This window comes from Cydia amplana, chromosome 12 (assembly GCF_948474715.1).
Source record: "Cydia amplana chromosome 12, ilCydAmpl1.1, whole genome shotgun sequence".
NCBI classification, from domain to species: domain Eukaryota; kingdom Metazoa; phylum Arthropoda; class Insecta; order Lepidoptera; family Tortricidae; genus Cydia; species Cydia amplana.
Window position 1 is genome coordinate 1,346,239 of NC_086080.1, and position 13,875 is coordinate 1,360,113.

General features: G+C 41.3%; 1 protein-coding gene and 1 long non-coding RNA gene across 3 annotated transcripts in view; both read right to left on the bottom strand.

Annotated features, from left to right (window-relative positions):
* Nucleotides 1-13,875, bottom strand: part of LOC134652872 (uncharacterized) — a 503,949-nt gene that overhangs the window by 243,301 nt on the left and 246,773 nt on the right. The gene's annotated exons all lie outside the window — the stretch shown is intronic.
* On the bottom strand, nucleotides 9,226-13,720 carry LOC134652560 (pyridoxine/pyridoxamine 5'-phosphate oxidase-like). The gene is made up of 5 exons (XM_063507725.1): nucleotides 13,598-13,720; nucleotides 13,235-13,391; nucleotides 12,358-12,457; nucleotides 11,248-11,504; nucleotides 9,226-9,400 (listed from the first exon to the last, which is right to left on the bottom strand). The coding sequence occupies exons 1-5, from the start codon at nucleotides 13,710-13,712 to the stop codon at nucleotides 9,235-9,237; spliced, it is 795 nt and encodes a 264-aa protein (XP_063363795.1). The 5' UTR covers nucleotides 13,713-13,720; the 3' UTR covers nucleotides 9,226-9,234.

The following is a 13,875-nucleotide window of genomic DNA, read 5'->3' on the forward strand; positions in this document are numbered from 1 at the left end:
TTTGAGTATAATGTTGAGAACGAGTCAAATTCCTTGATGACTGAAGAATATTTAGATCCCGATTTCAACTATGCTGATTAGAACATATTTGGTACGTTAAATAATTTTATTTGTAAAATTATCTATATAAATTCTTACTTATACCTAACTCTTGCGTTACTTATTGACTTTACGCTATTCATTTAGGGCGCAGACACACCCCTGGTCGGCCCAGAACCGTTCTGTGGAATCACAAAACGGGATGCATATTCTCTGCTCAGCGACTTAGAAAAAAAGAGAGCAATCGATTGGTGGAAGTTCGCTAAAGGACAAGTACACTCGAAAGCTCTAATCAAAGGGTTCAACAGCAAAATCGCTAAGGAGCTTCTGGGACTCAAAAGGCACAAAACTTGCGCGGTGACTAGAATACTGACTGGACACTGTAAGTTGAACAAGCACATGTTTCAAATTGGCAAGAAACAAGATGCGACATGCAGGTTCTGCCAGGAGTCAGAGGAGACTGCAATGCACATTCTCTGTTCCTGTGGACCACTAATGTCAAAAAGAAGTACCTACTTAGGGCGGCATGTATTGCAACCCTATGAGGTACAGAACGTTACGGCCCAAAGCATCTGTAATTTTCTGGATGCAACGGGCATTAGTAATGAACTTTAAAGGGCCGTCACAATAGATCAATACTTGGTCGACGTGACACTCAAAGGCCCGATACCACCCCAATAATAATAATAATAATGTGGGATGTTGATTCGACGATCATTGTTCCGATAGTTGTTTCAGCGAACGGTCTAATAGCGAAGAGTCTCGACCAACATCTTGAGAGACTCTCGCTAGGTGGTTGGATCAAGGGCCAGATGCAGAAGGCGGTGATCTTGGACACGGCGCGGATAGTCCGCCGGTTCCTGTCTCTGCAGCCCTGACCACCGGTAGCTTGGGCCTTGCCCCGCTGCTGGCGGCACCCTAGGTTAGGTTTTTTATAATGTGTTTATATGTATTTTGTATTGTTTTTGTAAGTGTTTTTGTATTTTATTTTTATATCCATATTATAAAATAACCTAACCTAAGATCAGAAATAAATAAAGTGAATAATAATAATATTCATTTTATCTAAATCGAGTCAGCTATTTAAGCGTAAAAACCGAAGAAATATCCAAACATCAAACTTCGCACTTATTAAAGTGGTCGGAATAAAACAAAAATCATCTGCCAATTTCCATTGTCCCCACTATACAAATTGTTGCTATATAAAATTCAAAACGAGCGCCCTCTTGACAATACTCCCAAAGTTCTGGTTTACCTATACACTTTAATATGTATTACTGTACAGGAAAACCAATTGAAGTAATAAATAAAACAAATTTAATTTAATCGGGAGCTCAAATAAAATTAATTCGTGGTTCAAATTCAAACAAATTAAATTTTTAATTCGTAAGTATACGTCTTTAAATACTAATTTCCTTGAAATAAATTCTACTTATTAAATAACTATTTAAGATCTACATTTACTCATAGCGCGGGTGCACGGGGACATTTAGATACTGATTGGATGTTTTTTATAAAGTCTACCTATACTTTATAAAAAAAATCCTGTGGTTGTCACTGTGTTCCAACAGGTTTATATGTCGGAAACAGGGAAATGGGCCGAACACACAAGTGCCGTTTTGCCTTGTTTAAAACTGCATCACCCCTATCTCTTGCTATAATTAAATAGCAGTCCACTTTGCACGTCGCATAGGTTTTCTTGGAAATCTTGAATTTAAACATAATATTATTTCTTATGAATTCCATATAAAAATATAAAAAAATATTGACCTCACATCGACTCATTAGATTTTTGTTCCTTAACATCCCTTCTTTGGTACTAACAAATTAATTTATTCAAAACCATAAAATTACCACCAGATTACATAAATTATGTAATGCTATCCAAAGAACTAACCGAAAGAAATACATTCCATCCTTTTTCCTTGTTTTATCATTGTTATTTTTACATATTTTAACGGCACATTTCGTAATTGTTGACAACTTCACATTTGAGCGTTTCAAACAAGACTAAACGAAAAAGTAATGCATGATCTGTTTTGACATCACTTTTGTGGAGCCATTTTTGGCGGCTGATTGGGTATCCAGTTCTTTATACTATATCAATGTATAATTTCAATAAAATGTACACATATTAGTGAAATAGAGATAAAGTCTTTATTGTATTATACAAAAGGTTAATGGTATATAAAAAATCATACAAAAATAACTTAAATAAATCTAAATATTAAAATATTTTAATCAAAAAGACCTCCGCGAGTTGTACCGGGTGCAAAGGTGCCCATGACACTTGCCGCGTTGCCACGTTGGATAGCGATGGCCAGCCTTTGCACCAGGTACGAACCCGCGCGAGCATCAGAGGTCCTCTCCCTAATTCTACGTCCCACCTCCCTTATAAAAGTTATGGCGTCAGACCCCCAACACCCCGTTACCTCGAAGGCGAGTGGTACAAAATAATAATTCGCCTCAAGGTCGGAATATTTTATCCTCTTTCTTAACGCTGCCAGCTTTGCCGCAGCGCCTGCTGTCTGCACCGTCCGGTTAAGGTGTGAGGCGGCGAAAGTGCTGACGCACGTCGCGTCCCACAGTAGGCACTTTCCCTTCTGCCACGGCACCAAAGTTAAGCCGTCCGGCCGTTTGCCATCGGTGCGACAGAGGCCAGGTGGTTCCAGAACGCACGGTATATTCGCGGATATAAGGGCCCTCCGGACGATGTCGTTAAGCGCGTGGTGTCTGGGAAATCTCCCTGAACAGCGACAGCAGCTCAAAGCGTGATGGCCATTAGCTTCCACCGTGGCGCCGCAGATGCATTGGTGAGGTATACAAACATCGCAGCCCAGGCGGAGAGCTACAGCCACACGCATTGAATCACTGTCAAGGAGTGTTCCCAGATGAGGGGAAGGCAATGCCTGTAACCACGCTCCCGCTTCTACCTTTGACACCGACCGGAGTCTTGCCAAATCCACACCCGTAGCAGCACTCAAGAGACGGGCAAGTGTGTTTCTGGCTCCCGTGTCATCCCAGGCTCTCTGCACTTGCGGAGCCTCAGGCACAGTCGCAGTTGGGTAACGAACTGACCATATTGCCAGCGCATCGCTAACAAAGGGAATTGTAGCCCTGTCTCCATGGGAATGTAACATTTTAGAGACAAGGTCAACGACCCCATGCGCTGACGCTAGGAAGGCTGGCAGGCCTACGTCCCCCGCGCGCCGTAATCCCAGGCCACCATGACGTACAGGCAGAGAAGCTTGGGTCCACTGGTCATCAGAAAGGGACACATTTAAAATGGTTTCTGTTGTATCCTTTAAGGTGTCGTCAAAAGAAGACACCTCATCAGGACACAACCACGTCGGGGTGGTTCTTAAAAGGTACGTTATTTTTGGAACCGCAAAACACATTCTAAGCAGAACAAGGGCGACGTGGGTACCTATATTATTGAGGCGCTCTCGGGCGCGCAGAAGGAGCCGTCTCCTGGTCTCTATTGCATCCGGGATGGCGTCTGGGAATATTGGACAGCCCAGAAGGTAAAACGTGGTACGTGAAAGTTCTTTGAGACCAGGAAGCAGAGTCTGAAAAGAATACAAGGAAGAAGAAGAAGTTGGGCTGCAGCAGAAAAATTCACATTTTGTCGCGTTCACCTCCAGACCCATTTCCTTAAGACGGGGAAGAAGAAAATCCAAGTCTTGCTTTACGGTATCAGGTCTCCCTCCCAAGGTCCCGTCGTCCAAATACCATGTGTTAAGAGGTGATTTTAAAAGCGGTATTATTTTATGTATGGCGAGGCTGAAGGTGAGCGGTCCGAGTGGATCTCCCTGTTGCGCACCCACCTGGGAAAGGATCAAAGAGTCGTTGTAGAATAGGTTAGACGGGGAATGATAAACTTGGTACAGAAAAGGATATAGAGACGGTGAAAGTTGTTCTATTTCGCTCAAGAGAACGTCTCTCTCCACGGAATTGAACGCATTTTTAACGTCTAACTTGACGACAACGCAGTCTGTGTTTGCTGGGTTTGCTACAAATGTGCGAGTGGCATGGATAGCGGCTTCACATCCTCTTTGTGTGCCAAAGCCTAACTGATGTGGCTGGAGATACCTAGCCATCCGTTCCCTTACCGCACGACACCCAAGTTTTGCTACTAAACGCCTAAAGGTGCTTCCCACGGCAATTGGCCGTACGCCCCCCTCCTTTTTAGTTAAAGCACACAGAGAGGCTCCATACAAATACGGGCAAACTTCGAGGTTTAATTGTCCGCTGAGTAAAAAATTACAGAGTTTAACAAGACACTCGAGCAACCGTTGCCCATTATCGCCAGCCGAGGTCGACGTCAACTCTTTTAAATGAGCTGGTCGGATTCCGTCCAAGCCCGCGGCTGACCCATTATGAAAAGTCCCTAGCGCTTGAACCACTTCCTCTAGGTTAACGGTCAAGGCTTGAGTAGTCCTATCTGGTTCCCGGGGGAAAACTAAAGGGCGGGACGGAGGCGGGTGTTTTGTCTGTAGGGAGGCAAGAGTCTCAGGGCCCGGAGGTGCTATAGAGTCGTCTGACATTAAAACGCGAGCGGCGCCCCTTACATCACCTTCGAAGACTTTATATTCTATTATTTTTAGTATAGAGGGCATACGGGAGGAAACTTCTGCGGCACTTACATTTTCAAGCGAAGTAGACAAATATCCGGCGTCAATTATGTTGTACTTCACTTTAGATGTGAGATTTCCCGGGGCCTCAACGTCAGGTGCTCTTAGCGCCGTATATGCAAAAGTAAGTAGCGCACACCAATCGGCAGTTTCATTGGTCTCAATGCACTTACTAATAACGTTGCATAGTTTTTCGGCGGCTAGGTTTCTCGCTCCCCGGGGTATGTGACGAAGTACCCGTACTGAAGTTTTAAGGGTGCTGAGGCTCCTGAGGGTGTCTCCAGACGGTTGCGAGCCCTGTGGGCATGTAGTGGCGCGGTCGAGCTGGCTGGGGGGGTCAGGCTGGATGGCGCGGGGAGCCACCTGGGCAGATGAGGGCTGGCGGGGGCGCTGAGGAGCCACGTTCTTGTGTATGTGTGATTTAAGGCCCTGCGGCGTAAATTTGCGAGATGATTCGGGGCAGTGGGGGCAAATCAACGTACGGGGGGTGGAACTCATCTTAACTAAATGTAAAATTATGCTAGATTATGATTCTAATTAGGTAAACTATTTAAATATAAAACTTACAACAACATAAAAAAGGATATAAAAATATTACAATAAATAAGGTATTATGGTAACGCGATGATCCTGTTGCGATCTCACCGAAAGGCCTACGTGGTACTTATAGTTTGCACGTTGCAGGTCCTTGAGGCCGGTTCTGCCATGCCTGTTATGTACCTACATATCTTAGTAAGACGGCGATTATAGCTTTACACAAAGCACTGGATCAACTATCACTTCACGCAAACAGCACAACAAGACGGCTTATAATTTGGATTTTAAAAGAAATTTCTTGTTTGTAAACAACAATCATCTAGTCCTTACTCGCTCTCCTACACCTTTCACACACACACACACACACACACACACACACACACACACACACACACACACACACACACACACACACACACACACACATACACACCCTAAAAGCATACACCTTATCACCCTCTTTCACACATCATTTTAATTAGGTTTAGTTACCGTATGTTACCTACTCTTTTGTAAGCCCCAAGATACAGGCTCAGCCTAGTTTGGTGCTTACCGGACACCTTTGTGATTGCCTACCTATTTTATTATAAATAAATTATTCTTATTCTTATTCTTATTCTTATTCTTATTCTTAATTTTTCGCATGACAAATAGCTGTCAAAGCGTACTAGATCTTGCGGGGCAGTATTTTGGGTGCTCGGGCTGCGGTTCCAGCACGGAGGTTTGGCTGCGCGCTGTCTTCAGAGATGTACGATTGGTAAAGCAGGGTATTACGTGAAAATTGTTAAAAAAGTAATAATTTCTTGAATAAAAATCCTTATGGACCGTGTTTGTCCGTTGCTAGGCGTTGTATTATTGTTCTATCTCTATTCAATAAATAAAGTACGCACAAACGGAAGAACTTGTCAACATAGTATATTTAAATATTTGATGAAAATTTACCTTTATTAATTTCTTTAGCGGCTGGGTAGAGGGCTAAAAGTAGTGTTTATTTTGAAACTTGATATAATCACTATAATCTACATGACAAACTGCAACTTTTTGAACCGGTTCCACATTGATAATCATTTTTTTATTTTTTCCCATACAACGACGCTCCACCCTAATGCACATGTACTTGTACGTTGTACTTTTGTAGACATAGTACCTATCAGGGATGTTGCGGATGCAGATTTTTTGACATCCGCGGATGCGGATGCGGATGCGGATATTTGAAGGCTCACATCCGCGGATGCGGATGCGGATGCGGATGTCAAGATTAGGTACTTATAAAACGTCAAATATTACATTTTTAGTATTTTTTTATAAAAAAAAACGAAACTCAGTATTTGAGCAAGAATATAGGTGCGTTATATTTAATAAACAATAACTTCGCCGACTTTTCTGGATCTAGACGATTTCGTTATAGGTAATGACGAAATTACCTAGCACTTACGCCGCCGCTAAGACGTTCCTGTACCGACTTGTTCGACATCCGCATCCGCATAAGCTCCGCATCGATTTTATGCGGATGCGGATGCAGATGCGGATGTTGAAAATAATGCGGAAGTTCCGCGGTTGCGGATGCGGATGCGGATGTTCGCAACATCCCTGGTACCTATCTCTACTACTTGCAATATATTCGTACCTATTTAATATAGGTACAGAGTATCGGTCTTCTACGGGTTATTAATAAGGAAATATAATTAATTGATTGGGTGCGATTAGTAATAAATAATGGATATGAATCGGGTTATAACGCCCTCCGAATCTGAGCTTACCTGGAGGCACATTCAGATTTCAAAAATATGACACTGCATTCAATTCATTGCATTTGTCGCACACATGCCTACTATAACTTTACAACTATAAGTGTGCTAGTAATGTTTCTTTAACAAGCTTTTATTAGGTCGACCTGTATGTAACTATGTAATGGAATCTAAGTTAACTAATTTAACCATCTTCCAAGGATCGTAGAGTCATGAAAATTGGCAGCTGTATGTAGTTCTGATGACAATACAATAATATGGTACTGTCGAACTGATCTGACGATGGAGACAGGAGGTGGCCATAGTCATAATAGGTTTTTAGAATTGTCTCGATGAGTATTAGTTGTCTGTCGTAAGAAAAGTACAGTCAGCGATAAAAGCTTGTACCAAAAATTAAATTTTTGCCAAAAACTTATTTTACAGTACCTATGTGGATAATCTTGACGCGACTTCATTGTTAAAATAATAAGAGCCTGTCAAGGTAATTTTGAACACCAGGCGGCCTAGCCAAGGTGACTCCGTAGCGATCGAAACGCAACTGTCACTGTCGCACTAATATGGAAGAGTGATAGAGAGACAGAGCGATTCGATGGCGAAGCGATAGCGATTGTCACCTTGGCTAGGCCGCCTGGCCCGCTTAGCAACTTCTGCTGCTGACTGTACCTAGGTACTTATATTATAGGCAGAGGTAAATTTAACTTTTATGTTATGTATTTAAGTACATGGATGTAAAAATAATTCATAAAACCCGGTAGGTACCTAAAGTTGGTTAAAAATTTTACCTCGACACCCTAAATCAAATTCAATTCATTTTGAAGAAACTCTATTCAATAAAATCGGCAATTTTTATTTAACTGCCAAAGTTTGCAACTATTTACTAACTTCGGAGCCATTACGCTTCCAATCTATGGTTTTCTTATGGTAACTGGTACCAATGGAGGTTTATGGGCTTGGATGTGATCTAGTATTTGGCAGGGTTGGCTAAGTTTAATAAGCTAAGGTAAATCCTACTTATAAGTAGGTAGGTACTAATATTATACCGGTGTGTCCTGTTACACGAAACATAACTTGTATTTTGTTTTTTAGCACACCTTAAAATTTGTTATGGAAACAATTTGAGTACCGGGGAAGGACAGGACATTTTTTTATCAACCATCATCATTAATATTCATTAACCTTTTGGACGCCAATGACCGATATATCCGCACCGTAGGTTCAACGCCAAAGACCGATTAATCGGTCACAAACCACAGAACAACCTACGTGCATACCTATGCATAAAGTTCAATTTCAGTTTTGACACTTCGGTGACGTGGCGTCAGAGTGACAGCTTTTGTGTTTGACACGGCGTCGAAAAGGTTAACGAATACTTCGTAGAGGCTTACTATAATGCGGACTGAAGGTACACACAGGCCGAGAACGAGTGTGTACAATCGCTATCAGATATATCGGAACGGCCAAGGAGTTCACAAAACCTGAACACGCATTCTAACGTCTTGACAATAGAGGCGAGTTCAGATATTTGTGAGCACTTTGGCCGCTCCGATATGTGTGATGGCGATTGTTCCTTCCTTCTCTCGTCTCGCGCTATTCCGATTGGATTCCGAGAGGCTTTCGACGAGTGTCCACAGCTGACATATCATAATAAAAGTATAAACACATTTTGCCAACAATTGTTTTATTTATTGCAAATTATAAAAATGTATAATTTTGAACATAATTATAACATTTTCTAGTGCTAAAGATCTACGACTAAGGCCTTCTTTGGCAGTAAATGGTGTAAATGGTTAGGTACCTCTATCCTCTCTACTATCAATTTGGCTTGAAATCATATAGAGACCTAGCCCCGGATAAATGGTCCACCTCCAATAAACTATGTTTTGAAATTAGTCCTTGGCATGACCAAAGATAATTTGAAATAGAGGCGGATTGTCAAAGTAAACTATGTAGCCAGAGCCACAGTACATTTACCGCCATCTTTCGACAGAAGATTAAAACTGTTACAACGCCATTTGACTTTGATCCTTATTCTTCCACTGATATGTGTTAATTTGTTAAATATTATTCACGCCATCTACTCGACAGTAGGCCAAAGGTATGGTGCAATATTTTCGAGCGATGGCGCCACAACCTTATATTACCATGACAGTAACTCTCTATACACTCTAATTCTCTTTGGCATGACCAATACTGATATTTCATTTGACTATATTCGCATGTGTAAAGCGCAGCTGAATTAAGTAAGATGTGTGATGTTTCATGTCCCAAATCTCTCATTATGGCGAAAGTCTTTCATAAACCCAATCGTCTTCGCCTTCATGAACCAGTTTCCCATCCGGAGTTTCCCTATCTTCCGGTCTTCTGAACCGTATCCTGTCGGAAAGACGATTGGATTGAGCTTGCCAGAATTCTACAGCACTCGGCCGTATTATGTATCCTCCCCTAAAACAAAAAATTGCCTTTAAATTCTAATACCTTTAAACGAGCAATTCTTGTTTATTTATTTATTTATTTATAACTCTAACGATTTCGATGAAATTTGCTATACGGGGGTTTTCGGGGGCGAAAAATCGATCTAGCTAGGTCTTATCTCTGGGAAAACGCGCATTTTCGAGTTTTTATATGTTTTCCGAGCGAAGCTCGGTCACCCAGATATTATTGTTAAAATGATATTTTAACCTTTCATAATGTGTGGTAGCACAGAATAAATAATAGTACTTGGTACAGAAGATTCACTCTCTAACAAAACGCGTCTATTACGACAGATATGACCGCTAGGTGGCGCAAGCGCGAGCAGGCGTCCATTCCGTAGCGGTACGCGGCAACTACTATGGCTAGGCACCAAAATTGGTGTGGGCCGCATGTACTCCTAGGTACTCGTATAGTGAGCGTAAATCGCTGAGTGAGCCACGCCTGTGGGTGGTCAAAAATCTTGAGTTCAAACTACGGATGTGCTGTAGCAGAAAAAAACCGTCCTTGAAAAATGCATTAAGTAGATGACTAAAAGCTCTGTCGAGATCCATGCAATCATGATTATTTTATTTATTTTTGTGTCTGTTTGAGTTTTTTTTTAAACGTAAGTAGCAAGAGCTCTAACTTGATGCTAAAAGGGCTAAAAAGGCCCATCTCAGATGGATAGAAGACTGAGAAGAGATGTGGATCGCAACTTATAACCAGTGATCGGAATTGGTAGTGCCATTTCACGGGACTTCGGTGCGTAAACTTAGTATGGATATACCTTTTCACCCCGGGATTTCATATTACCTACTACAATTAAAGACATGCCAAGAAATATTTTTGTGAAAAAAACCGGCCATGTGCGAGTCGGGCTCGCGTTCCAAGGATTCCGTACATTAAGTCCGACTCACGCTGACTGCACATTTCTAATAGGTTTTCCTGTCAGAAAAGAAGTATTAAATAATTACTACTATTAATTGTGTAGGTAGAGGGCTATTTTGTGTATTTTTTTCAAAATTTTAGACCCAGTATTTTCGGAGATAAGGGAGGGGGGGGGGACTATTATCTTGAATAACTGCTAAACTATTAATCCAAAAATTATTTAAAAAAAAATTATTTGAAATTCTTACAATTAGCTCTTTTATTTGATATGTAACACGACACGATATAGTTTGAAAAACTTTATTTTTTATTTAATTTTCTCATTTACCCCCCAAAAATGGCCTCCATATTTAAAATTCATTTATTTGCGTTACACGTCCATCTTTGGGTCACAAACTTACATATGTGTGCCAAATTTCAACTTAAGTATCCAGTAGTTTCGGAGAAAATAGGCTGTGACAGACGGACGGACAGACAGACGCACGAGTGATCCTATTAGGGTTCTGTTTTTCCTTTTTAGGTACGGAACCCTAAAAATAAGAGTCTTGGAATCCCGAGTCTTATCCATGTTAAGTACAATGTTTGAGGTCATTCACCCCAAATGGCACTACCTATTCCGATCATTGCTTATAACCAATACTACCTATAGCTTGATTTGTGTCTCCACCTCACTGGAGAGGTATTTAACCATAGAACTGTTGGCCTAGTTTATCTACCAGTAACTTGGTTTCGGCACCTCTTTCTCAGCTAGGAACTTATTTCTCAACTCATTCTGTCGCTCGCCCAATAAACTCTTCGATTCAATCGCAATACTTTGCGCGCTAGCCCATACAGCTGCTTTAGCATCAACTGGGCGAGACTTGAACTCTTCCGTGGATTCTTCATAACTTCTCTGCTAGTCTAAGTTTAGTGTTTGCTGTTTAAGAACCGTGTTTGCCTAGTTTACCTACCAGTAACTTGGTTTCGGCACCTCTTTCTCAGCCAGGAACTTATTTATCAACTCATTCTGTCGCTCGCCTAATAAAGCCTTCGATTCAATCGCAATACTTTGCGCGCTAGCCCATACAGCGGCCTGAGCGTCAACTGGACGAGACTTGAACGCTCCTGTGGATTCTTCTTCAGGTAATTTTTCTGCTTGACCTTCGATTCTTATGGATCGGTCGCAGGCAGCCCAGTAGAATGTGGCCGCTACGTTGGGGTTTTTATCCTGAAATGTAAGTAAATACTATCACAAAAGCTAAACAAACGGAAACATGTGGACAATGTATTAAGGTAACAACAGGCAGGCTTAACGCTATAAGTATGCGAACTCTTCCGGAAAACCAGGGTCTAGCAGCAGCTAAATAACAAAGGTTTCGAAAGAGTAGACAAATAAGCTTCATTATTTTTAGTCTGTTCCGCAAAAAAAAGGTAGACACATACTCGGTACGTAAATATAGTAGGTGGTAAATAAATAGTAGGATAGTTTGTAAAGTCAATGTTGCCAAAATCGTCTGTGGGATAATGCCACGAATAATTCCGTTCTAAAAGCAATAACAGACGGGCATACCGGACTGTGACCTTGGTCTGGTGTGCTTATCTCTTTCTAGCTTTCAGTTATAGCTGTGTCTTTAACGGACGTACATACGCCGAATCACCGCCACTCGACCGAACAGAGGGCCTACCGCGAACCACGTTCGACGTATTGCCTCTCTGTCGCTCTTGTAAATTCGCACGTAAGTGTGACAAGGAGGCAACACGTCGAACGTGGTTCGCGGTAGGCCCTCAGGCCTCGGACCGTACCATAGTCACGGTCCAGTTCGGCCGTATAATTAACAGACGGGCGTACGAGACCGTGACTATGGTAAAATTTAACAATTTTAAAAGCCGTAACAGACTACCGCACCGCACCGGGACCTTGGTGCGGTGCGTCGCACGTATCGAGTGTGTGAGGTGGTCGCCGTAGTGCGTTTAGGACGTGGCTATAAGTTAGAGCGAGAGATATTTTGACCTAACCAAGGTCGCGGTGCGGTAGTCTGTTACGGCTTTAAAGGACAATTTACTGGACTATTAAAGCATACCATTTCTTTAGACTTTCTGCTGCTGTAGTCAGTAAAGAACTTGAAACCATCTTTACTGAAGCTTGTGCATATGACGTATCTAGCAGATGGAAATCCTTCCCTGCAAAGATAAAAGAAAAAAATTAAATTAAATTGGGCATATTGTTACCACTGGTATCAACTTGGTTGTAACTAGTGGGAATGAAACAAAATTAGTGTGTTCATCATAAATATTTGTTCTTCCATTAAGCATATCATCTAATTCATCTATCTATGCATGAAGTTATATGCTGAAAGTTGTGTTAATGTAGGTATGTTTATTGTTGCCCAGTATTGGACCATCACGCTCCGCTATTGTTACGCCATTTAGGATCCTAGCTAGGGATTGCTCCCGGTACTGAGTTTGTATGGCGAGAACCGGGAATTTCCTGGTTCCGCTACTGTATTTGTATAGAAAACCAGTACTGGGAGCAGTCCCTAATCCTAGCTAAATTGGCTGTTCAATACTTACGCTCAAATTTCCAATTAACCAAGAACCCTAACTGCCCTCCTAATGATAACTGCAATAACTAATTTTTGGAATGTCATTCAATTGTGTGACACATTGAGAACAAGTGTAGGTATAATTAAATGACATTTTAATATGAGTTATTGCACTTATCGTTATGAGGGCAGCTAAATGGCATAACAATCCCGTGGTGACTGTACAGTCAAGTGTAAAAATATGGGTGCATACAACTTACTCAAAAATATGTCCCATAATTCTTAATTCACTGACATATTTTTGAGTATAATGAGTTCATCCATATTTATATACTTGACTGTACAAGCTTTGCTCAGTTTGGGACTAAGTTGGTCCGAGTAAAATGTCCCCAAAGTATTAAAATATTATACTAACTGTGACACCGTGGCAAGGCACATTGCACCGGGGAAAAGGATATCTTTAGATGCACACACTTCATCATACCAAGCCTTGAATTGCCCAATCGGCTCTTCGGATACTAAGTCCTTTTCTAGGAAAGCATCATCCTTACTCCTACATTGTTTCCGCAGACCTACAAAAGTATTTTATATTTCATTAATTTATAATTCACCGCTGAGCTACGGTTGTAGCGCTACATTGTAGCCAAGGGGCAGAGGCCGCAGAGGGGCATACATTGTATGAAAAATTTCTTGGGTATTGGTAATACTGAAAGTAGGGTCTTACTTGAAGTAAAGCAATGTCGAATGCGTTTTAAGTATAAGTCTGTTGTTTAGGTACCTGATATGTCAACTTCCATCTTACTCTGATATCGGTATTGAGTTACTAATGCTAGAAATTGTCTTTTAAGTTTCATGTGAAATTTAGAAGGAATATGAATATGTGCACATTTCATGAATTTGAAGATAAGACGATAACTTTACAAAAGGTTAACAAGGTGTAGCGAAGCTAACTACAATATGGTTTCTGTTTTGGGAATCTTACATAATAATTATTATAAAAGTTAACTTTATAAGTTTTCATCAAGTGTAGGTACACGGTACACAAATGTCACAAAA

What these genes read in the sequence shown, in the direction of transcription:
- LOC134652560 (XM_063507725.1), bottom strand. Translation starts at nt 13,712, where the DNA reads ATGAAATGTGCACATATTCATATTCCTTCTAAATTTCACATGAAACTT. An exon ending in GATGGAAGTTGACATATCAG is followed by an intron (nt 13,392 to 13,597) that starts GTACCTAAACAA and finishes ATACTTTTGTAG; the next exon opens with GTCTGCGGAAACAATGTAGG. An exon ending in GCAGAAAGTCTAAAGAAATG is followed by an intron (nt 11,505 to 12,357) that starts GTATGCTTTAAT and finishes CTTACATTTCAG; the next exon opens with GATAAAAACCCCAACGTAGC.